This window comes from Branchiostoma lanceolatum, chromosome 17 (assembly GCF_035083965.1).
Source record: "Branchiostoma lanceolatum isolate klBraLanc5 chromosome 17, klBraLanc5.hap2, whole genome shotgun sequence".
NCBI lineage: Eukaryota > Metazoa > Chordata > Leptocardii > Amphioxiformes > Branchiostomatidae > Branchiostoma > Branchiostoma lanceolatum.
The window spans coordinates 19949196-19973548 of record NC_089738.1 but is presented as its reverse complement, the minus strand read 5'-3'; the positions used below and the strand labels follow the sequence as shown (position 1 = coordinate 19973548).

Sequence of the window (24353 nt, the reverse complement as noted above, 5' to 3'; positions counted from 1 at the left end):
GAGGCTGTGGAATTATGTTTGTTTGTTTATTTGAAGGGAAAGTCCATTAAGGCCAGAAGGGGAGGGGTGAGGAGCAGCAGCAGGAAAAAGCCGACGAACCCCGTGAGGAAAGGGGGAAAGTTCGTGGTAGAGTCCGACAGTGAAGAGGGCGACACAGACACTGAGTCGGAGGAGAGCGGGTCAGGTCAGTGGGGGGTCAAGGTCAACTTCATGTCTCTAAATGCCTCGATTCTGTTTTCTGCATATCTGGTTCATGTGTAAAAATAAACTGAAAGTGATCTCGAATCAGTTTGGCTGATTGAAGAGCTGTTCTTCCACTGGTCGTGACAGAGAAGATAGACAGTACAGCATTTACAGGTTCTTTGTAGCAGGGAAATTCCCCTAGCTCTTTCTTGCAAGCACAATTAACAGTGGACCACAGCTTAACGTCCTGTCCTAAGGACTGCAACCCTTTCCAGTAGCGTGCTTGTCGTGTGAGCAACAACAGCCGGGATTCGAACTCCCAACCTCTTGGTTCAGAGTCAGGGTCGCTAACCACTGGAGTATGTCGATGAAGATTAGACATCCAGGTAATAAGATACACCAAAAAAGCAATTACTCAAACAACTGGATATGATTTTGGAAACGGTCAGACGTTTCAAGTAGCATCCACTACTTTTCGTCAGTGACTGTGAGCAAGATCAGTTGAACAGCAGGTTTATAACCACGAACTATGAATTGATATGCAAATAAGGAGAAGACAAATTTTTAGATAGTCCAATAGAAAGCAAATTAGACAACTCAAGACAAGGTTGAAGTAAAAGGGGATAATAGCTCCTATTGTTTTAGCTAAAGCTGGTTTGCCCCCAAGGCTATGTCCCAAGTGCCAGACAGTTCCACCCTTAACCCTCCTTTCCTGTTGAGGGTTGGATTGGAGTAGGCATGCCACAGGCCTGCTGCATCCTTTGGCCAGCTTACATGTACAAGCTCTTGATATTTATAACTTTATTGCAACTTCATGCCCGAAGGCTAATTGCAGACAAACAAGTCCATGGAAGTACATGGGAATCGACATAGTTATCTAGTCTACAATGAAAGTTCTGAGTATGTTAACTAAAGGTTGACTATGGTTGGGTTTGACTCCTTTTTTGAAGGCAGTGGAAAATGCTCCTTAAGAGTTTTGGTGGACCTGTCTCTGTTTCCAGGAGACTCCGAGTCGGACAGTCCGGCTTCCGATGGCGACGTGGTTGCCATGACAACGGCGGAGGATCCTGAGTACGCCCCGAAGATGAAGCTGACGCGCGCCAAGACGGCCCCGCCCACGGTCTCCCCCAACATCCGGTCCAGACCCTCCAGGTGGGATGAGAACTGCTGCGGCTGATTTTGTTTCAGACTTTAGAGAGAATAAGGTGAGGTTGAGAGATCATGATGATTTTTATTGCTTTTTAAACTTTGATGATAATTTTGGTCCACATTTGCTGTTGCAGGTCCACCAGGAAGCCGGTCAGGTATACCTTCAGCAGTGGGGAGGAGGACATGAGTGATGGGGAGACAGAAAGCCCAAGGAAAAAAGGTGAGGGCATGAGTGATGGGGAGAGGGAAAAAGGTGAGGACATGACTGATGGGGTGAGGGAAAAAGGTGAGGGCATGAGTGATGGGGAGAGGGAAAAAAGGTGAGGGCATGAGTGATGGGGAGAGGGAAAAAAGGTGAGGGCATGAGTGATGGGGAGAGGGAAAAAAGGTGAGGGCATGAGTGATGGGGAGAGGGAAAAAAGGTGAGGGCATGAGTGATGGGGAGAGGGAAAAAAGGTGAGGGCATGAGTGATGGGGAGAGGGAAAAAAGGTGAGGGCATGAGTGATGGAGAGAGGGAAAAAAGGTGAGGGCATGAGTGATGGAGAGAGGGAAAAAAGGTGAGGGCATGAGTGATGGGGAGAGGGAAAAAAGGTGAGGGCATGAGTGATGGGGAGAGGGAAAAAGGTGAGGGCATGAGTGATGGGGAGAGGGAAAAAGGTGAGGGCATGAGTGATGGGGAGAGGGAAAGATGGTGAGGACATGAGTGATGGGGAGTGGGAAAGCCCCAGGAAAAAAGGTGAGGACATGAGTGATGGGGAGAGGAAAAAAGGTGAGGGCATGAGTGATGGGGAGAGGGAAAAAAGGTGAGGGCATGAGTGATGGGGAGAGGAAAAAAAGGTGAGGACATGAGTGATGGGGAGAGGGAAAAAAGGTGAGGGCATGAGTGATGGGGAGAGGGAAAAAGGGTGAGGGCATGAGTGATGGGGAGAGGGAAAAAAGGTGAGGACATGAGTGATGGGGAGAGGGAAAAAAGGTGAGGGCATGAGTGATGGGGAAAGAGAAAGCCCCAGGAAAAAAGGTAGAGCTGTCTGGGTTTATTTAAGGTTTTGTCTATTTATTTTGTTTTTCTGCAACAGCCAGTGTAAATCTACACAACATATACATGAAGTATAATGTTTTTTATGGTTGTCTTTTTGATTGATTGATTGTATCTTGTTCTTTACATTTATTGCTTGTATTGTCTGTATAATTTCCAGGGTCTCACTGAAAAGCAGTTCTTAGTCTTTCAACAAGCCACACTGGTTAAAATGAAGTGAAATGCATTAAAGATTATTGACAATATTTATGATGTGACCAAATACTTTGAATCTTAAAACTTTCATGGTGGTTTGATTTTTTGCTGTCACCTCTCCACCCTGACTTCATGACACCACAAAGATGCCTCTCCAATGGATGGCTATTGTACTACAGAATTGTCTCAACTGCAAATTTAAAACACTTCAAAAACCTCTCTTGGTAGTCCTTCGAAGACGAAGATGACGGTCAGTGTGTTGCTCATTCACGGGGGATGTGCCCTCATGTGGCTTCTCAGTCCGAAGCTTGAGGCACACAGCCGTCCACATGTTGTGCACTGGTGGTCCGCTGTCTGGACCGCTGTTGCTGCTGCCCTGTGGCGCTTGGCTCTGGCGGCATTCAGCCGCTGCCTACGTTCTTCTTCAAAGTTGGTTGTAGCTCGGAAAAACCTCTACCGCAAATAAAATCACGAGAAAGTAAATGATTGATAATTTTCACATTTGTTCCCCCAGCCAAGATGTCCGCTGCTGTTCCTGACAAACAGACAAAGAAGGGCGGCAAGTCCAAGACGAAAGGGAAAGGGAAAGCCAAGGGGAAGGGCAAGTCTCAGAAGACGTTGCAGGGAAAGTGTGGAGGTTCTGGAGAGGTCGTTGACCTGACGGCTTCCCCGCCGGGCGCGTCCAGCAGCCAGCTTCATGTCATCAGTGATGAAGATGGTAAATACAACAAAAATTGAATAATAAAATAGTAAATGGTTTGTTGGAGTGAAATTACCCGTGCAATGGCAGCCAGTGCTGAATTGCTGCAGGGTTTACAATCACATAATATACAACAGATACATATTTGTTCCACACTTGCACTTTGTGGAACTGTCGCAAGGGTCTGGGCGGCTGCCATTCGGTGCCAGAAGGAGACCAACTGAAGTCAGATACCCATTCACACCTGGGTGGAGAGAGGAAATTCATGGTGAGTGCCTTTCCCAAGGGCACAACATTGGGGGAATCCGGTGATTTTGAACCCGGGACCTATCGGTTTTGGGCGAAACACCCTACCGACTGTGCCATACGATGCCACAAAATACTGAAATACTTCACTCCATTCCTGCCGCACAAGCTACTGCAGTTTTTGTGTTATGTACGAAACGACTAAAAACCGTTTTATGTCATACCTGGGCTGGAATAACGTTCGATGCGTGTGTTCCGGACCGGGTGATAGCTTGGGTTCACACAGTGTTCTACTTATAGCACACAGCCTTTCATAGAATCATTCGAGTCCGCTTTGCGTGCGGTTTGCAAAGGGTACTGCATGTTGTGAGGCGAGCTATCTGTCTCATCTGCTCAGCTGATCATGACGATGTCGACTTCTCTCTGTACAGAACTGCCCGACCTGCCCTCCATGGAGGAACTGAAGCCTGGCAAGAAGGACTCCGGAAAGGAAGCTGTCTCCAACAGCTCAGGTAGGCTTAACCCCCTACCTGCTGCCTAACCACAAAGTCACATATTCAAAATCAATCTTTTTCTGATTTCTATCCATAGTAAGTTTAGATAACACTATCCCATTGTATATCGACCATCATGGAGCAAAAATGTGATGTCGTTGTGTGGTGGGAACTCATTGAAAATCTGAGCACTTGGAGGCCAGCCATCATTTCAAATCTTCCGAACATGCACGATTCTGACCGATAAGTCCTGAACGCTTCCGAAGAAATAATCACGTGGTCATGTGCTAATATGGGGAAGTAAATGTCAATTTCAACTTCACCAAACAGAACTGTTTTCCCCAGAATATTTCAAGTTCTACCCCCTGAAATCGCTTAGGGCACCTTTAAACCCCCTCCCTGCTGCCTAACCACATAACCAGTCCAGATTTGAAGGCTGATGCAGTTTTTTTCTGAAGAGGGGAAGAGTCTCACAGCGCCTCATGCTTAAGCCACGCAGGAGGGGAAAGAATCATGTTGGAGGTTTGTTGGAAAATCAGGGTTAGGCCCTCTTTTCACTAAATTGTTGAGCGACAAAAATTAGATTTGTGTGACCCTTGATTTTATAATTGGAATATGATGCGTTATGCAAAAGAATAATTTACAAGACAAGAAAAAAACCAAAACATTTTTTTTACTTTGTACATGTTCTTTGTCAATGAAATTGGTAGTTCATTGGTTCTGTATCTGTATAGCCGGTATAACCGCCCTTAAGCGTGACACACCAGCTTCGCAGGCACGTGGCGCGGCAGTAGCTGGTTACGCGGCAGTAGCTTATTGCTCATCAGTTTCAGCCTCAAGTGAAAAGGGGGTGTTAAAGACAAAGATGTACCATTATGATACAAAATAAGAAATAAATTAAATAAACCATAATGATGTTGTCAGAGTAAGCCAACGGTTTCCCTGTGCCCCTGCCGTGTAGGTCAGGAAGCCCCGACGGGCGGTGGCAGGACGGAGGCGGAGGGACCTCGCGCGACCCTGGTGGTGTGTCCGCTGTCGGTGCTCAGTAACTGGATAGTAAGTACACACAACAAACAAACAAACAAACACAGGTTACACAGTTATACACATTCAAGCACTCAAAAACATAATCATGATCATGGTACATTAAACTCAAGCACTCACACAAGTCTATTTGAATGTACATAATTATGCACATACTCTACTTTTTGTTCTACTAGGATGTCTGGTACATATTTTCTGTCATTCCTGTCTATAAAAGTAAAGCCGTCATCCTCAATTGAGTTGAACCATGATGGTTTTTCAAGTAGCTACTGGTAGTGCAATGCGGCTTTGCTACGGCTCACGTTTTTGGCCAAGCACACAGGGTCATCCCTACTCTTCTCGATAAGTGTGTTGGGTTCTTTTACGTGCAGAGGTTTGACGCTTGAGGCTTATGCCTTAGAAAGCTCCCTCATACATGGGGCTGCTGGCTTTACGTCACCATCAGAAATGACGAATGCAATGCCTTACAAATACAAGTTTGAAACTGGATCCACAAAACTGATTTCCGACGACTGTTTGTCCCCAGGACCAGTTGGAGGAGCACGTCCACCCGAACGTCGACCTGCGCATCTACACGTACTACGGACCCGAGCGCACCAGGGACCACGCCGAGCTGGAACAGCAGGACGTCGTGCTCACCACGTACCAGATGATGGCCATGGACGCTAAGGTACTGAGGAAGGGAGGAATGAATGAATGAATGAGTGAGTGAGTGAATGAATGAATGAACGTTGACCTGCGCATCGTTAACGAAAGAAAGGAAGAGATAGAGAGAGAGAAAGAAAGACAGTAAGAAATTTGGCCCCCTGTAGCTGATAGTTGTGATTTGTGTGTTTCTGTGTGTCCCCAGGGAAAGTGCGGTCCCCTAACGACAGTCCCTAGGCCTGTAGCTGATAGTTGTGATGTTTCTGTGTGTCCCCAGGGAAAGTGCGGCCCCCTAACGACAGTCCCTAGGCCTGTTGCTGATAGTTGTGATGTTTCTGTGTGTCCCCAGGGAAAGTGCGGCCCCCTAACGACAGTCCCTAGGCCTGTTGCTGATAGTTGTGATGTTTCTGTGTGTCCCCAGGGAAAGGGCGGCCCTCTACAGAAGGTTCAGTGGTTGAGGGTCGTGCTGGATGAAGGTCACACCATCCGGAACCCCGCAGCGCAGCAGAGCAAGGCAGCCTTCGCACTGCAGGCAGAGAGGACCTGGGTACTCACAGGTGAGTCTGCACACCTGTAACACAGGTAACTACACCTGTGACACAGGTAACTACACCTGTACAACCCCGCAGCGCAGCAGAGCAAGGCAGCCTTCGCACTGCAGGCTGAGAGGACCTGGGTACTCACAGGTGAGTCAGCACACCTGTACACAGGTAACTACACCTGTAACACAGGTAACTACACCTGTAACACAGGTAACTACACCTGTACAACCCCGCAGCGCAGCAGAGCAAGGCAGCCTTCGCACTGCAGGCAGAGAGGACCTGGGTACTCACAGGTGAGTCTGCACACCTGTACACAGGTAACTACACCTGTAACACAGGTAACTACACCTGTAACACAGGTAACTACACCTGTACAACCCCGCAGCGCAGCAGAGCAAGGCAGCCTTCGCACTGCAGGCAGAGAGGACCTGGGTACTCACAGGTGAGTCTGCACACCTGTACACAGGTAACTACACCTGTACACAGGTAACTACACCTGTAACACAGGTAACTACACCTGTAACACAGGTAACTACACCTGTACAACCCCGCAGCGCAGCAGAGCAAGGCAGCCTTCGCACTGCAGGCAGAGAGGACCTGGGTACTCACAGGTGAGTCTGCACACCTGTACACAGGTAACTACACCTGTAACACAGGTAACTACACCTGTACAACCCCGCAGCGCAGCAGAGCAAGGCAGCCTTCGCACTGCAGGCTGAGAGGACCTGGGTACTCACAGGTGAGTCTGCACACCTGTACACAGGTAACTACACCTGTACACAGGTAACTACACCTGTAACACAGGTAACTACACCTGTACAACCCTGCAGCGCAGCAGAGCAAGGCAGCCTTCGCACTGCAGGCTGAGAGGACCTGGGTACTCACAGGTGAGTCTGCAGACTCTCCACACACCTGTACACAGGTAGACTTTTTAGGAAATTACCCCTGTAAGCAAAGGTTACTACACATAGGTAACTGCACATGTAAACATAGGTAAATTGGGATTCTCCAAATAAGAACATCTTAAGATTTACAGTATATCTTAAGACGTTCCTTCCGGTGTCTTCCCTCCGCAGGAACACCCATCCAGAACTCGATGCGGGACCTGTGGTCGATCGTGTGCTTCCTGCGGGTCGAGCCATTCACGGACCGCCAGTGGTGGCGCCGCACCGTCGAGCGCCCCATCGGCCTGGGCGACGAGAGCGCTCTGAAGTGAGTCTGAAAACAGGAGATTTAATGATAATGGTTTTTATTGGTCACAAATTACCCGCAATGGCAGCCTTTCTAGCGCTGAATTGATGCAGGGTATTACAGGTTTCACACACTACACAACATATATATAATATCTTATCCACACTTGCATTTTGTGGAACTGTCGCAAGGGTCAGGGCGGCTGCCATTCAGCGCCACCAGGTGACCTCAATACGACTTTCCCCAACCGAAGTCAGGTACCCATTTAAACCTGGGTGGAGTGAGGAAAGTCGTGTAAAGTGCCTTTCCCAATGGCGCAAGATCGGTGACATGACAGGATTCGAACTCGGGACCTCTTGGTTCTGAGTTGAACGCTCTGCCGTTGTGCCACACGACCCCACAACTCCCCACAACAGTTTCCTTTTTACCCAACCAGTAATGTCTCACGGTTCGATGTCTATCGGACTGGAGTACTGCTTCTCGCCTCTATATGTAGCCGAAATAGGTGAGGAAGGTATCTGATAGACATTGAAACGTAAGCAGGTGAGACTTCCTTCACTACTTCCTTGCTTCCTTCCTTTCTTTCTTTCTTTCTTTCTTTCTTTCTTTCTTTCTTTCTTTCTTTCTTTCTTTCTTTCTTTCTTTCTTTCTTTCTTTCTTTCTTTCTTTCTTTCTTTCTTTCTTTCTTTCTTTCTTTCTTTCTTTCTTTTCCCTCCCTTCTTTCTTCCTTCGGCAGACCCCTGCAGAGGTTGATGGGAAAGCAGATGGAGGGGAGGGCGCTGATCGAACTGCCGCCCTGTACCATGTTCATCCAACATTCATTCATTCATTCATTCCTTCCTTCCCTCTCTCCCCAGACGCCTGCAGAAGCTGATGGGAAACCTGGCGATGCGCAGAACAAAGACACAGCAGGTCGAGGGGAGGCCGCTGGTCGAACTGCCGCCCTGTATCGTGTTCATCCAACACTCATTCATTCATTCATTCGTTCATTCCCTCATTCATTCCTTCCCTCCCTCCCTCCCCAGACGCCTGCAGAAGCTGATGGGAAACCTGGCGATGCGCAGAACAAAGACGCAGCGGGTGGAGGGGAGGCCGCTGGTCGAACTGCCGCCGCGGACCGTGTTCATCCAGCACGTGGAGATGTCAGCGGACGAGAGGGAAGTTTACGACGCCATGGCAACGGAAGGCAAGGTGACGGTGGGCAGGTGAGGAGTCTGGAGAAAGATTCAGATTTATTCTACATGATATTGTATAGTTATCGTCACAGATGAACCTTCATTCGAATACAACGAAATATTGTTTCAGTAATTTCTCAGCAATTACGAGTTAGTGACTTTGACATGCTCAACTGGCTTTTCCAGTTACGTACTTATTGCCAGTTCATTTTAGTGACGCTGAAGAAGAGTGATGGATGCCACTCGAAATGTCCGGAAGTAATCTAAACCAGAGATTGACTTGTCTGTAGATATTGTTTGTCTTTAACATTCAGATTGGGATGGCCTTCTGATAATAAACATGAATGACTGTGATGGTTTCCATGTACTTCCGAGAAGGTTCGATGCTGACTCACTACGTCCTGACTGTGGTGTGTGTGTTTGTTGTTCAGGTACTTCCGGGAGGGTTCAGTGCTGACTCACTACGTCCTGACTGTGGTGTGTGTGTTTGTTGTTCAGGTACTTCCGGGAGGGTTCTGTGCTGACTCACTATGTCCTGACTGTGGTGTGTGTGTTTGTTGTTCAGGTACTTCCGGGAGGGTTCAGTGCTGACTCACTACGTCCTGACTGTGGTGTGTGTGTTTGTTGTTCAGGTACTTCCGTGAAGGTTCTGTGCTGACACACTACGTCCTGACTGTGGTGTGTGTGTTTGTTGTTCAGGTACTTCCGGGAAGGTTCAGTGCTGACTCACTACGTCCTGACTGTGGTGTGTGTGTTTGTTGTTCAGGTACTTCCGTGAAGGTTCGGTGCTGACTCACTACGTCCTGACTGTGGTGTGTGTGTTTGTTGTTCAGGTACTTCCGGGAGGGTTCGATGCTGACTCACTACGTCCTGACTGTGGTGTGTTTGTTGTTCAGGTACTTCCGTGAAGGTTCTGTGCTGACACACTACGTCCTGACTGTGGTGTGTGTGTTTGTTGTTCAGGTACTTCCGAGAAGGTTCGGTGCTGACTCACTACGTCCTGACTGTGGTGTGTGTGTTTGTTGTTCAGGTACTTCCGGGAAGGTTCTGTGCTGACTCACTCCGTCCTGACTGTGGTGTGTGTGTTTGTTGTTCAGGTACTTCCGGGAGGGTTCAGTGCTGACTCACTACGTCCTGACTGTGGTGTGTGTGTTTGTTGTTCAGGTACTTCCGAGAAGGTTCTGTGCTGACTCACTACGCGGACGTGCTGGCAGTCCTGCTGAGACTCAGGCAGCTGTGTTGTCACCCTTCCCTCGTCGCACAAGCTCTACAAAGCCTCACCGATGGTATGTAGGTTAAAAGCTTGTCGTTGCCCATTCTGTCCATGCTGCTCTGATTGCTTCTCCTCAGAACAGTCTAGGTGTGTGTGCATGTGTGTGTCTGTTCTGATGACCGTCCTGAGCTCCTGTGTGTGTAACTCTAACTTCTCACATGTTCTCCGGTCCCCAGTGTATGTGTGTGTGTGTGTGTGTGTGTGTGTGTGTGTGTGTGTATATATGTGTGTATGTGTCTGTGCGTGCGTGTGTAACTCTAACTTCACATGTTCTCCGGTCCCCAGTGTATGTGTGTGTGTGTGTGTGTGTGTGTGTGTGTGTGTGTCTGTGCGTGTGTTTGTGTGTGTCTGTGCCTGTGTGTGTCTGTGCGTGTGTGTGTCTGTGCGTGCGTGTGTAACTCTAACTTCACATGTTCTCCGGTCCCCAGTGTATGTGTGTGTGTGTGTGTGTGTGTGTGTGTGTGTCTGTGTGTGTCTGTGCATGCATGTGTAACTCTAACTTCTCCCATGTTCTCCGGTCCCCAGTGTGTGTGTGTGTGTCTGTGTGTGTGTGTGTCTGTGCGTGTGTGTGCGTGTGTAACTCTAACTTCTCACATGTTCTCTGGTCCCCAGTGTATGTGTGTGTGTGTGTGTGTCTGTGTGTGTGTGTGCGTGTGTGTGTCTGTCCGTGCGTGTGTAACTCTAACTTCTCACATGTTCTCCGGTCCCCAGCGGTGGGGTCCGGCACGAGCGGGGAGCTTCGGGAGAAGCTGGTGTCGGTTCTGACGGCCGTGCTGAGCTCCGGGGGAGACGAGGAGTGCTGCGTGTGTCTGGACTCCCTCCGCCTCCCCGTCATCACGCACTGCGCCCACGTGTTCTGCCGCGAGTGCATCTGTAACGTCATTAGGAACGAACGGGTAGGTGACCCTTACCCTCTAACCCTTCCCCTCTAACCCTGACCCCTGACCTCTCACTCTCCGCCTGCCCGTCATCACGCACTGTGCGCACGTCTTCTGCTGCGAGTGCATCTGTAACGTCATTAGGAACGAACGGGTAGGTGACCCTTCCCCTTTAACCCTTCCCCTCTAACCCTGACCCCTGACCTCTCACCCTCCGCCTGCCCGTCATCACGCACTGTGCACACGTCTTCTGCCGCGAGTGCATCTGTAACGTCATCAGGAACGAGCGGGTAGGTAACCCTTCCCCTCTAACCCTTCCCCCCTGACCCCTGACCTCTCACTCTCCGCCTGCCCGTCATCACGCACTGTGCACACGTCTTCTGCTGCGAGTGCATCTGTAATGTCATCAGGAACGAACGGGTAGGTGACCCTTCCCCTTTAACCCTTCCCCTCTAACCCTTCCCCTCTAACCATAACCTCTAATCCTGACCCCTGGCATCTCACCCTAACCTCTGACCCTAACCTCTAACCTCTCACCCTCCGCCTGCCCGTCATCACCCACTGTGGGCATGTCTTCTGCCGGGAGTGCATCTGTACTGTTATTCAGGAACAGTAAATAAGTCAATGCAAGTTAGACATCCAGGTAGTAAGATACGCCAAAAATAGTTACTCAAGCAAGTGGATAAAATTCAAAATTACAAAATTTCAAAATTTTATCCAGTTGCTTGAGTAACTACTTTTGGCGTAAGTCAATGTGATTTTGTCAGCTCTTGCTCTGAGTCAATTCTAATTTTAAGTTGTTGAGAAGTTTTAGATATTCGCTTATAAGCAAAGTGTTAAAAAAATGCAAGCTCTCAATGTTTTACATATGTAAATACCATTTTAATTGAGACTCTTATCATCTAGAGTCTGCGAGCGTGGTATGTATAATATAGATTTTAGGAACATTGTGGATTGATGTTGTTCCATATCTGTCCCCCAGCCGAACGCCCACTGCCCGTTGTGCATCTAACCTTTCCCCTCTAACCTCTGACCTCTGTCCCTCAGCCGAACCCCCACTGCCAGCTGTGCATCTAACCTTTCCCCTCTAACCTCTGACCTCTGTCCCTCAGCCGAACGCCCACTGCCAGCTGTGCATCTAACCTTTCCCCTCTGACCTCTGTCCCTCAGCCCAACGCCCACTGCCAGCTGTGCATCTAACCCTTCCCCTCTAACCTCTGACCTCTGTCCCTCAGCCCAACGCCCACTGCCTGCTGTGCCGTCATCAGGAACAACCAGGTGTTTAACCCTTTCCCTCTAACCTCTGACCTCTGTCCCCCAGCCGAACGCCCACTGCCCGCTGTGCCGGGGGGACATCGCAGCCGAACAGCTGGTGGAGGTGCCACCAGAGGAGGAGGGGGGTCAGGAGGAGGAGGAGCAGGGGGGGGACTGGCAGAGCAGCTCTAAGGTAAGGGGGAGGGGGTTCGGGTGTTTCGAATCCCTTGACGTGCCACCAATGTTTCTGCAGTACTGTTTTCAATACTGACCGACGGAGGCCATATAGGTTGTGTTTGGGGAAGGCCTGCTTTGTTATATGTTACCCGTAGTTATGAGTCCTAGAAGACATTGTACACAAACATAAAGTAAAGCTTGATATGATTTCTTCCATGCTGTTTGGCCCCTGTCAGGTTGATGCGGTACTGCAGTGTCTGAGGAAAGTGCGAAAGGAGGACCCGACAGTCAAGAGCTTGGTCGTCTCCCAGTTCACCTCCTTCCTCAACATCGTGGAGTTCCCACTCAGGTCAGTAGAGGGTGCCGGGTTCAAATCCTGTCATGTCACCGATCTTGTGCCCTTGGGAAATTGGCACTTTACACGACTTTCCTCACTCCACCCAGGTGTGAATGGGTACCTGACTTCGGTTGGGGAAGGTCGCCGAATGGCAGCCGCCCAGACCCTTGCGACAGTTCCACAAAATGCAAGTGTGGAGCAAATATGTATCTGTTGCCCATGTGTATTATGTGATTGTAAACCCTGCACCAACTAGAAAGGCTGGCATTGCACGGGTAATTTCTGACCAATAAAGACCGTTATTAATATTAGTCATATGTGGTGCGAGTAGGACTTTCATTGTTCCTCTTTCCTGTGACCAGGGAGGCTGGGTTCGAGTTTGTGCGTCTTGACGGGAGCTTGACTCAGCAGACTAGTCCCCTGCAGTTGTGCGGCCCAAGGGCCCCACCATATGTGGTGCGAGTAGGACTTTCATTGTTCCTCTTTCCTGTGACCCAGGGAGGCGGGGTTTGAGTTTGTGCGTCTTGACGGGAGCATGACTCAGCAGAAGAGGACGGACGCCATCGCACAGTTCCACCAGGACGGCCCGGACGCCCCCACGGTCATGCTGCTCTCGCTGAAGGCAGGAGGGCTGGGGCTCAACCTGAAGGCTGCTTCCCGAGTCTTCCTACTGGACCCGGTATGTACCTAATGTAACATCAGGTACAGGTACAGGTACAGGTACAGGTGCAGGTACAGGTGTAGGTACAGGTACAGGTGTAGGTACAGGTGTAGGTACAGGTGTAGGTACAGGTGTAGGTACAGGTACAGGTGTAGGTACAGGTGTAGGTACAGGTGTAGGTACAGGTGTAGGTACAGGTGTAGGTACAGGTACAGGTACAGGTGTAGGTACAGGTGTAGGTACAGGTACAGGTACAGGTGTAGGTACAGGTGTAGGTACAGCTGAAGGCAGGAGGGCTGGGGCTCAACCTGAAGGCCGCCTCCCGAGTCTTCCTACTGGACCCGGTATGTACCTAACGTAACATCAGGTACAGGTACAGGTACAGGTACAGGTGCAGGTACAGGTGTAGGTACAGGTACAGGTGTAGGTACAGGTGTAGGTACAGGTGTAGGTACAGGTGTAGGTACAGGTGTAGGTACAGGTGTAGGTACAGGTGTAGGTACAGGTGTAGGTACAGGTGTAGGTACAGGTGTAGGTACAGGTGTAGGTACAGGTGTAGGTACAGGTACAGGTACAGGTGTAGGTACAGGTGTAGGTACAGGTACAGCTGAAGGCTGGAGGGCTGGGGCTCAACCTGAAGGCCGCCTCCCGAGTCTTCCTACTGGACCCGGTATGTACCTAACGTAACATCAGGTACAGGTACAGGTGTAGGTACAGGTGTAGGTACAGGTGTAGGTACAGGTGTAGGTACAGGTACAGGTGTAGGTACAGCTGAAGGCCGGAGGGCTGGGGCTCAACCTGAAGGCCGCTTCCCGAGTCTTCCTACTGGACCCGGTATGTACCTAACGTAAATTCAGGTACAGGTGTAGGTACAGGTGTAGGTACAGGTGTAGGTACAGGTGTAGGTACAGGTGTAGGTACAGGTACAGCTGAAGGCTGGAGGGCTGGGGCTCAACCTGAAGGCCGCCTCCCGAGTCTTCCTACTGGACCCGGTATGTACCCAACGTAACATCAGGTACAGGTACAGGTTTAGGTTCAGGTGTAGGTACAGGTGTAGGTACAGGTACAGGTGTAGGTACAAGTGTAGGTACAGGTACAGGTACAGCTGAAGGCAGGAGGGCTGGGGCTCAACCTGAAGGCCGCCTCCCGAGTCTTCCTACTGGACCCGGTATGTACCTAACGTAACATCAGGTACAGGTACAGGTACAGGTGTAGGTACAGGTACAGGTGTAGGTACAGGTGCAGGTACAGGTACAGGTACAGCTGAAGGCAGGAGGGCTGGGGCTCAACCTGAAGGCCGCCTCCCGAGTCTTCCTACTGGACCCGGTATGTACCCAACGTAACATCAGGTACAGGTACAGGTTTAGGTTCAGGTGTAGGTACAGGTGTAGGTACAGGTACAGGTGTAGGTACAAGTGTAGGTACAGGTACAGGTACAGCTGAAGGCAGGAGGGCTGGGGCTCAACCTGAAGGCCGCCTCCCGAGTCTTCCTACTGGACCCGGTATGTACCTAACGTAACATCAGGTACAGGTACAGGTACAGGTGTAGGTACAGGTACAGGTGTAGGTACAGGTGCAGGTACAGGTACAGGTACAGCTGAAGGCAGGAGGGCTGGGGCTCAACCTGAAGGCCGCCTCCCGAGTCTTCCTACTGGACCCGGTATGTACCCAACGTAACATCAGGTACAGGTACAGGTTTAGGTTCAGGTGTAGGTACAGGTGTAGGTACAGGTACAGGTGTAGGTACAAGTGTAGGTACAGGTACAGGTACAGCTGAAGGCAGGAGGGCTGGGGCTCAACCTGAAGGCCGCCTCCCGAGTCTTCCTACTGGACCCGGTATGTACCTAACGTAACATCAGGTACAGGTACAGGTACAGGTACAGGTGTAGGTACAGGTGCAGGTACAGGTACAGGTACAGCTGAAGGCAGGAGGGCTGGGGCTCAACCTGAAGGCCGCCTCACGGGTCTTCCTACTGGACCCGGTATGTACCTAACGTAACATCAGGTACAGGTGCAGGTTTAGGTTCAGGTTTAAGTGCAGGTGCTGGTCAAATGTAGGTACAGGTGAAGACAGGTACAGGTTTAGGTACAGGTACTACTGCAGGTGGCAGAGGTGTGGGTGTAGGTACAGGTGCAGGTTTAGGTTTAGGTACGGGTGTGGCTGTGGGTGTAGGTACAGAGACACACACTGGTACAATGGGTCGGTTCTTAGGTGTGTTTAGTGTAGTTAGGATTACAATATAGCTGTAGAGAGATGTTGAGTCTTCTGTGTTCTCCCAGGCCTGGAACCCGGCAGCTGAAGAGCAGTGCTTCGACCGGTGCCATCGACTGGGGCAGACCAAGGAGGTCATCATCACCAAGGTAACGCTAACCATCACCATGGTAACACCAAACAAAACTATCACCAAGGCAACGCCAAACAAAAACCATTACCAAGGCAACGTCAAACAAAAACCACCACAAGGTAACATCAAACAAAAAACATCACCATGGTAACACCAAATAAAAGCATCATCAAGGTAACGCCATACAAAACCATCACCATGGTAACACCAAACATAAAACATCACCATGGTAATGTCAAACAAAAAACATCAGTAAAGTACTTTTGGTAGTGGTGGATCTATTCTGTAAAACTTGTATGAATGCCATTATAACATTCCAGGGTTTAGGTATGCAGCGCTAAGCACCCCTGTTTATTTTGTTTATGTTTATTTTGTTTATGTTTATTTTGTTTATGTTTATTTTGTTTATGTTTATTTTGTGTGGCAGTTCATCATGAAGGACTCTGTGGAGGAGAGGATGCTGGAGCTGCAGGACAAGAAGAGGAAACTGATGGAGGGGGCGTTCAGCAAGAAGGAGGGCAGCGAGCAGCGCAGACAGGCCCGCATCAACGACATCAAAACCCTCATGAACTTCTAGAGCAACCTCGCATCAGCATCAAAACTCTCATGAACTTCTAGAGCAGTTCATGTGGACAAGCGCACATCAACGACATAAAACCCCTCATGAACTTCTAGAGCAACCTCACATCAGCATCAAAACCCTCATGAACTTCTAGAGCAACCTCGCATCAGCATCAGAACTCTCATGAACTTCTAGAGCAGTTCATGTGGACAAGCGTGCATCAACGACATCAAAACCCTCATGAACTTCTAGAGCAACCTCGCATCAACGACATCAAAACCCTCATGAACTTCTAGAGCAACCTCACATCAGCATCAAAACTCTCATGAACTTCTAGAGCAACCTCGCATCAGCATCGAAACCCTCATGAACTTCTAGAGCAGTTCAAGTGGACAACCTCGCATCAACGACATCAAAACCCTCATGAACTTCTAGAGCAACCTCGCATCAGCATCGAAACCCTCATGAACTTCTAGAGCAACCTCGCATCAGCATCAGAACTCTCATGAACTTCTAGAGCAGTTCATGTGGACAAGCGTGCATCAACGACATCAAAACCCTCATGAACTTCTAGAGCAACCTCGCATCAACGACATCAAAACCCTCATGAACTTCTAGAGCAACCTCACATCAGCATCAAAACTCTCATGAACTTCTAGAGCAACCTCGCATCAGCATCGAAACCCTCATGAACTTCTAGAGCAGTTCAAGTGGACAACCTCGCATCAACGACATCAAAACCCTCATGAACTTCTAGAGCAACCTCGCATCAGCATCAAAACCCTCATGAACTTCTAGAGCAACCTCACATCAGCATCAAAACTCTCATGAACTTCTAGAGCAACCTCACATCAGCATCAAAACCCTCATGAACTTCTAGAGCAACCTCGCATCAGCATCAAAACCCTCATGTACTTCTAGAGCAACCTCACATCAGCATCAAAACCCTCATGAACTTCTAGAGCAGTTCATGTGGACAAGCACGCATTAAGGACATAAAAACCCTCATGAACTTCTAGAGCAACCTCGCATCAGCATCAAAACCCTCATGAACTTCTAGAGCAACCTCACATCAGCATCAAAACCCTCATGAACTTCTAGAGCAGTTCATGTGGACAAACTCGCATCAGCATCAAAACCCTCATGAACTTCTAGAGCAACCTCGCATCAGCATCAAAACCCTCATGAACTTCTAGAGCAACCTCGCATCAGCATCAAAACCCTCATGAACTTCTAGAGCAACCTCACATCAGCATCAAAACCCTCATGAACTTCTAGAGCAACCTCGCATCAGCATCAAAACCCTCATGAACTTCTAGAGCAGTTCATGTGGACAAGCACGCATTAAGGACATAAAAACCCTCATGAACTTCTAGAGCAACCTCGCATCAATGACATCAAAACCCTCATGAACTTCTAGAGCAACCTCACATCAGCATCAAAACTCTCGTGAACTTCTAGAGCAACCTCGCATCAGCATCAAAACTCTCATGAACTTCTAGAGCAGTTCATGTGGACAAGCCCGCATCAACGACATCAAAACCCTCATGACCTTCTAGAGCAGTTCATGTGGACAAGCCCGCATCAACGACATCAAAACCCTAATGAACTTCTAGAGCAACCTCACATCAGCATCAAAACTCTCATGAACTTCTAGAGCAGTTCATGTGGACAAGCATGCATCAACGACATCAAAACCCTCATGAACTTCTAGAGCAGTTCAAGTGGACAAGCACGCATTAAGGACATAAAAACCCTCATGAACTTCTAGAGCAACCTCGCATCAGCATCAAAACCCTCATGTACTTCTAGAGCAACCTCACATCAGCATCAAAACTCTCATGAACTTCTAGAGCAACCTCGCATCAGCATCAAAACCCTCATGTACTTCTAGAGCAACCTCACATCAGCATCAAAACCCTCATGAACTTCTAGAGCAGTTCATGTGGACAAGCGCGCATCAACGACATCAAAACCCTCATGAACTTCTAGAGCAGTTCATGTGGACAAGCCCGCATCAACGACATCAAAACTCTCATGAACTTCTAGAGCAACCTCACATCAGCATCAAAACTCTCATGAACTTCTAGAGCAACCTCGCATCAGCATCAAAACCCTCATGTACTTCTAGAGCAACCTCACATCAGCATCAAAACCCTCATGAACTTCTAGAGCAGTTCATGTGGACAAGCGCGCATCAACGACATCAAAACCCTCATGGACTTCTAGAGCAGTTCATGTGGACAAGCGCGCATCAACGACATCAAAACCCTCATGAACTTTTAGAGCAACCTCGCATCAGCATCAAAACCCTCATGAACTTCTAGAGCAGTTCAAGTGGACAATCTCGCATCAACGACATCAAAACCCTCATGAACTTCTAGAGCAACCTCGCATCAGCATCAAAACCCTCATGAACTTCTAGAGCAGTTCATGTGGACAAGCCCGCATCAACGACATCAAAACCCTCATGAACTTCTAGAGCAACCTCGCATCAGCATCAAAACCCTCATGAACTTCTAGAGCAACCTCACATCAGCATATCAAAACTCTCATGAACTTCTAGAGCAACCTCGCATCAGCATCAAAACCCTCATGAACTTCTAGAGCAACCTCGCATCAGCATCAAAACTCTCATGAACTTCTAGAGCAACCTCGCATCAGCATCAAAACCCTCATGAACTTCTAGAGCAACCTCGCATCAGCATCAAAACCCTCATGAACTTCTAGAGCAACCTCGCATCAGCATCAAAACTCTCATGAACTTCTAGAGCAACCTCACATCAGCATCAAAACCCTCATGAACTTCTAGAGCAACCTCACATCAGCATCAAAACTCTCATGAACTTCTAGAGCAACCTCACATCAGCATCAAAACCCTCATGAACTTCTAGAGCAACCTCGCATCAGCATCAAAACCCTCATGAACTTCTAGAGCAACCTCACATCAGCATCAAAACCCTCATGAACTTCTAGAACAACCTCACATCAGCATCAAAACTCTCATGAACTTCTAGAGCAACCTCACATCAGCATCAAAACCCTCATGAACTTCTAGAGCAACCTCGCATCAGCATCAAAACCCTCATGAACTTCTAGAGCAACTTCACATCAGCATCAAAACCGTCATGAACTTCTAGAGCAGTTCAAGTGGACAAGCTCGCATCAACGACATCAAAACCCTCATGAACTTCTAGAGCAACCTCACATCAGCATCAAAACTCACATGAACTTCTAGAGCAACCTCACATCAGCATCAAAACTCTCATGAACTTCTAGAGCAACCTCACATCAGCATCAAAACTCTCATGAACTTCTAGAGCAACCTCACATCAGCATCAAAACCCTCATGAACTTCTAGAACAACCTCACATCAGCATCAAAACTCTCATGAACTTCTAGAGCAACCTCACATCAGCATCAAAACCCTCATGAACTTCTAGAACAACCTCACATCAGCATCAAAACTCTCATGAACTTCTAGAGCAACCTCACATCAGCATCAAAACCCTCATGAACTTCTAGAGCAACCTCGCATCAGCATCAAAACCCTCATGAACTTCTAGAGCAACCTCACATCAGCATCAAAACCCTCATGAACTTCTAGAGCAACCTCACATCAGCATCAAAACTCTCATGAACTTCTAGAGCAAACTCGCATCAGCATCAAAACCCTCATGAACTTCTAGAGCAGTTCAAGTGGACAAGCCCGCATCAACGACATCAAAACCCTCATGAACTTCTAGAGCAAACTCGCATCAGCATCAAAACCCTCATGAACTTCTAGAGCAGTTCAAGTGGACAAGAGTGCATCAACGACATCAAAACCCTCATGAACTTCTAGAGCAGTTCATGTGGACAAGCCCGCATCAACGACATCAAAACCCTCATGAACTTTTAGAGCAACCTCACATCAGCATCAAAACCCTCATGAACTTCTAGAGTAACCTCGCATCAGCATCAAAACCCTCATGAACATCTAGAGCAGTTCATGTGGACAAGCCCACTTAAGCATCGACTTGTCACAACTTTGTTGAAGTTTGAGACTGGCAAAAGCACAGATAGTTTCATAGTTTTAAGGAACAAGTGCCATAAAACGACTTGTAAAACTAACAACTTTGCCTTATAACTACTAACTCCTAGATAGGATTTATGTTCTCAAGCCTTTGTTGAACTTTTTAATCTTGATTTGTTCTTTTGTTCGTTAAAAGGAAAAGAAACGCACTTTTTAGGACAACTGGCTGTTTTATGCCTAATAAGTCCAATATGTATCTGACGCCGAGAAAATACAACAGAAAAGTTTGTTTTCTTTATGAAACTTTTGTTGTCTTTATTTCAAATTAGAGTGCCTCTCATTGTGACAGCAAGGCGGGACCTACCGTTAATGCTTTAATTTGGTGGTGCGATTTTGCAGTCTAATCCAGACTGGGTTTGCTTGATTCTATTACAGCTGAAGACCTCCGCCCAGACTAGGGGAAGTGTGTGCATGTCCGTGTCGGCCTGGATGTGCTTTAGGCATGCCTGAATGTTACCTAGCCTGGAAAATCATAGTTATCATACCATCGGGGGCTCCCCGGTATCTCTACGGCGCTGAGAGCGGTGCCGGCCCGCCCAGACAGACTAGCCCGCTCGGGGTGGTTTTACCTAGCCTGGAAACCACACCATCGGGGGCTCCCCGGTATCTCTACGGCGCTGAGAGCGGTGCCGGCCCGCCCAGACAGATTAGCCCGCTCGGGGTGGTTTTACCTAGCCTGGAAACCACACCATCGGGGGCTCCCCGGTATCTCTACGGCGCTGGTAGTGGTGCCGGCCCGCCCAGACAGATTAGCCTGCTCGAGGTGGTTAACGGGCTTGGCCTAATTTAAGTTAAGAAGGCTTAAGCACTAAGTTTAATGTTACGTCATCCCTTTTCTATGTTAAGAAGGCTTAAGGACTATGTTTCATGTTACGTCATCCCTTTTCTAAGTTTAGAAGACTTAAGCACTAAGTTTAATGTTACGTCATCCCTTTTCTAAGTTAAGAAGGCTTAGGCACTAAGTTTAATGTTACGTCCTCCCTTTTCTAAGTTAAGAAGGCTTAGGCACTACGTTTAATGTTACGTCATCCCTTTTCTAAGTTACGAAGACACCACTTCAAACACTCAAGAAACTTTGACGAAATGAAAGCATCACACCATGATTTTTCGCCACTCATCATTTTATTGTTCCCCACTTCACGTTACTCAAGCCAAGTTCTCGAGATGTACATTTGTTTGTAGTTCACGTCACATGACGAACGAACGCAAGTTACCAGTTTTCAGGTGTGCTGTCAAAGTGTGCATGTTCGGATTAGATATACGCTGCTTACTTGTATACTTGTACATACAGGAAACAGGTAAATGTTTTATATCTAAACACGTGGAATGTTGTTGGATTTAGATCGTGAAGTTATGTTATGAACGTTACAAAGGTGCTACTTTAACAGACTCTAGTATAACAATCACTGTAGCGATGGTAAAATGAACATTTTGAAGGCAGAGTTTAACTATTAGATTAGATTGGCATATTCTTAAAGGGCATACAATGATAAATAAGATACATGATAAATAATTGAAATAAATAAAGATAAGAATAAATAAATAAGATAAATAACGATAAATACATGGATGAATGTAAGAATAAATAAAAGAATAAAATAAAGATAAGATTAAATGAATAGATAAAGAAATAAATTGTAGACTAGAGTTTACCTATACTGTAACAATGGCAGAGTTGACCTGTACTGTAACAATGGCAGAGTTTACTATACTGTAACAATGGCAGAGTTTAACTATACTGTAACAATGGCAGAGTTTACCTATACTGTAACAATGGCAGAGTTTACTATACTGTAACAATGGCAGAGAGGACATAGCCTGTAACGCGAGGTGCGACCCACTGTGGGGTCCACTACGAGGCTTCTGCGAGCCAGACTACGGATGGTGGCTTTGGCCAATGGCGGCCGCCAAAGCATCCAGGCGTTCCCTCCATCTCCCTACCCTCTCATTGGTTTGTTTTAAACCGTTTATAACAAAAGCTGAGGACTTAGGAATTTGCTGAAAAGTGTTTGTGTCACTAAACCGTCCTGTTGAGTTAACAATGTAGAAATTGTGACAAAGATGTTTGGTTAGCAACACCAAATCTTATATGCATCTGATGGCAATACAATTTTGATAGCAACATTTACGTGCAGCTATTAACAATATCAACAAAGATGTTTGCATAGCAGCCACCTGATGAGGAAACATTGTCAAGATTGTTGCAAAGATGTTTGGTCAGCTACAGTTACGTGCAGATGATGAGTTAAGGATTTTGGCAAAGATATTTGGTTAACAACAGTTACGAGCAATGAGGGAGTAGGGCGAAGGGAACGCGCTGACTGCGGCGTTAGGCCGGAATGTCGCCGCCTGACTTGTAGTTCAGCCAGTCCCTGTACTGGGAGACCTCGGTGAAGACCCCAGGCTTGCCGGAGCACGTGCCGGAGCCGAATGACGTCACCCCGATGACGTCGTACGCACCGTCGCCGGACCCGTTGGGACACACCAGCGGGCCGCCAGAGTCTCCCTGGGGAAACAAAACGGGAGGGAGAAACGTTAGGCTTGGAAACAGTCATGTGTTTATAGTCACGGGGGGGGGGGGTACTCTCACTAGGGCCCGTTCTCCTGGCACATCATCGCCCTACAACACGGGAGGGAGAAACGTTAGGCTTGGAAACAGTCATGTGTTAGTCAGGGGACACAACTCTCACCAGGACCCGTTCTTCTGACACATCATCGCCCTACAACACGGGAGGGAGAAACGTTAGGCTTGGAAACAGTCATGTGTTAGTCAGGGGACACAACTCTCACCAGGACCCGTTCTTCTGGTACATCATCGCCCTACAACACGGGAGGGAGAAACGTTAGGCTTGGAAACAGTCATGTGTTAGTCAGGGGACACAACTCTCACTAGGACCCGCTCTTCTGGCACATCATCGCCCCACAACAGGGGAGGGAGAAACGTTAGGCTTGGAAACAGTCATGTTTTAGTCAGGGGACACAACTCTCACTAGGACCCGCTCTTCTGACACATCATCGCCCTACAACACGGGAGGGAGAAACGTTAGGCTTGGAAACTGTCGTGTGTTAGTCAGAGGACACAACTCTTACCAGGACCCGTTCTTCTGGTGCATCATCGCCCTGGGGAGCAACACGGGAGGGGTAGGCTTGGAAAACCGTCGTGTGTTAGTCACGGGACACAACCTCGAACCCAGCTCTCGCCGGTCGGATCGCCCTCCGGCCTACGTCTGGTTGGTACCTCGGGTGATACGGAATACCCCGTGTTGTGCATGTATTCTATGTGTATAAATTCGTGAAGAAAATCGACAGAAAGAAAAATGTAAAACAGCATATTTCTCGGACAACAGAACGTAACCCTATATGGCAGACTCTTCTTACCATGCAGGCGCTCCATCCTTTTCCACCGAAGCCTACCGCGTTGGGAGGGAGGACAGATCCCCATTGCTTAGACAGAGCCTCTTTGGCCCATATTTTACCGGTCACCTTCTGTAGTCGGTCCGCCGACTTCCCCGCTGTGGAGCGGAAGGATAATGGATATAAGGGTAAGTAATCGGGTATTTCATTGTTACGTGTTCAACTATTTAATCTCAGTCATTCAATCTCAATGTCAATGAATTTGTGTGTGCTCCTTTCTGTGTGTGTTTTTCCTCTCTCTCTCTGCCCCCTCTCTGTATGTGTGTGTGTGTGTTTCCTCTTTGTGTATGTGTACGTGTGTGTGTGTGTGTGTGTGTATGTGTGTGTGTGTATGTATGTGTGCGTGTGTGTGTGTGTGTGTGTGTGTGTGCGCGCGTGTGTATGTGCGCGCGTGTGTGTGTGTGTATGTGTGTGTGTGTGTGTGTGTGTGTGTGTGTGTGTGTGTGTGTGTGTGTGTGTGTGTGAAGACAAAATCCCACAAAACATGTTATTATGTTTCAGTCTACAAAGACCTCGGGTGATTTAGTGAAATAGTTTGAATGAGAGAAATTGCAATTCACAATCAATCTTGTTCCGCCCCCAGCCGGACAGCATGCAGTCCTTGGCGCCGCGGTAGTCTTTGCCTTCCTCTGGCAGACAGGCGGGACCGGCAAATGGAACACTGAAGTCCACAGGTTGGGCCAGCTTCAGCAGAGCGATGTCGTTGTTGAATTCAGTTTTCGGGTTGTTGTAGAGTTCGTGCACGTGGACCTCTGACACGGCATGGTCCCTCTCGG

At 48.2% G+C, this 24353-nt stretch overlaps 1 protein-coding gene and 1 long non-coding RNA gene across 2 annotated transcripts in view; one reads left to right on the top strand and one right to left on the bottom strand.

Annotated features, from left to right (window-relative positions):
* LOC136422422 (helicase-like transcription factor) overlaps window positions 1–20406 on the top strand; it is a 28111-nt gene extending 7705 nt beyond the window's left edge. The window contains exons 8-24 of the mRNA XM_066410192.1: window positions 37–184; window positions 1185–1335; window positions 1467–1552; window positions 3079–3282; window positions 3942–4022; window positions 4966–5060; window positions 5575–5718; window positions 6115–6250; window positions 7312–7447; window positions 8452–8631; window positions 9766–9887; window positions 10586–10770; window positions 12074–12199; window positions 12420–12536; window positions 13023–13199; window positions 15462–15542; window positions 15954–20406. Coding sequence (XP_066266289.1) covers window positions 37–184; window positions 1185–1335; window positions 1467–1552; window positions 3079–3282; window positions 3942–4022; window positions 4966–5060; window positions 5575–5718; window positions 6115–6250; window positions 7312–7447; window positions 8452–8631; window positions 9766–9887; window positions 10586–10770; window positions 12074–12199; window positions 12420–12536; window positions 13023–13199; window positions 15462–15542; window positions 15954–16103 — 2319 coding nt within the window. The 3' untranslated portion in view covers window positions 16104–20406. The remainder of the gene's footprint in view (window positions 1–36; window positions 185–1184; window positions 1336–1466; window positions 1553–3078; window positions 3283–3941; window positions 4023–4965; window positions 5061–5574; window positions 5719–6114; window positions 6251–7311; window positions 7448–8451; window positions 8632–9765; window positions 9888–10585; window positions 10771–12073; window positions 12200–12419; window positions 12537–13022; window positions 13200–15461; window positions 15543–15953) is intronic.
* Window positions 20407–21263: 857 nt separating this feature from the next.
* Window positions 21264–23659, bottom strand: LOC136422423 (uncharacterized). Its single transcript, XR_010753622.1, has 2 exons — window positions 23542–23659; window positions 21264–22669 (listed from the first exon to the last, which is right to left on the bottom strand). It is a non-coding gene; the product is annotated as an uncharacterized lncRNA (long non-coding RNA).
* Between the last annotated feature and the right edge of the window lie 694 nt (window positions 23660–24353).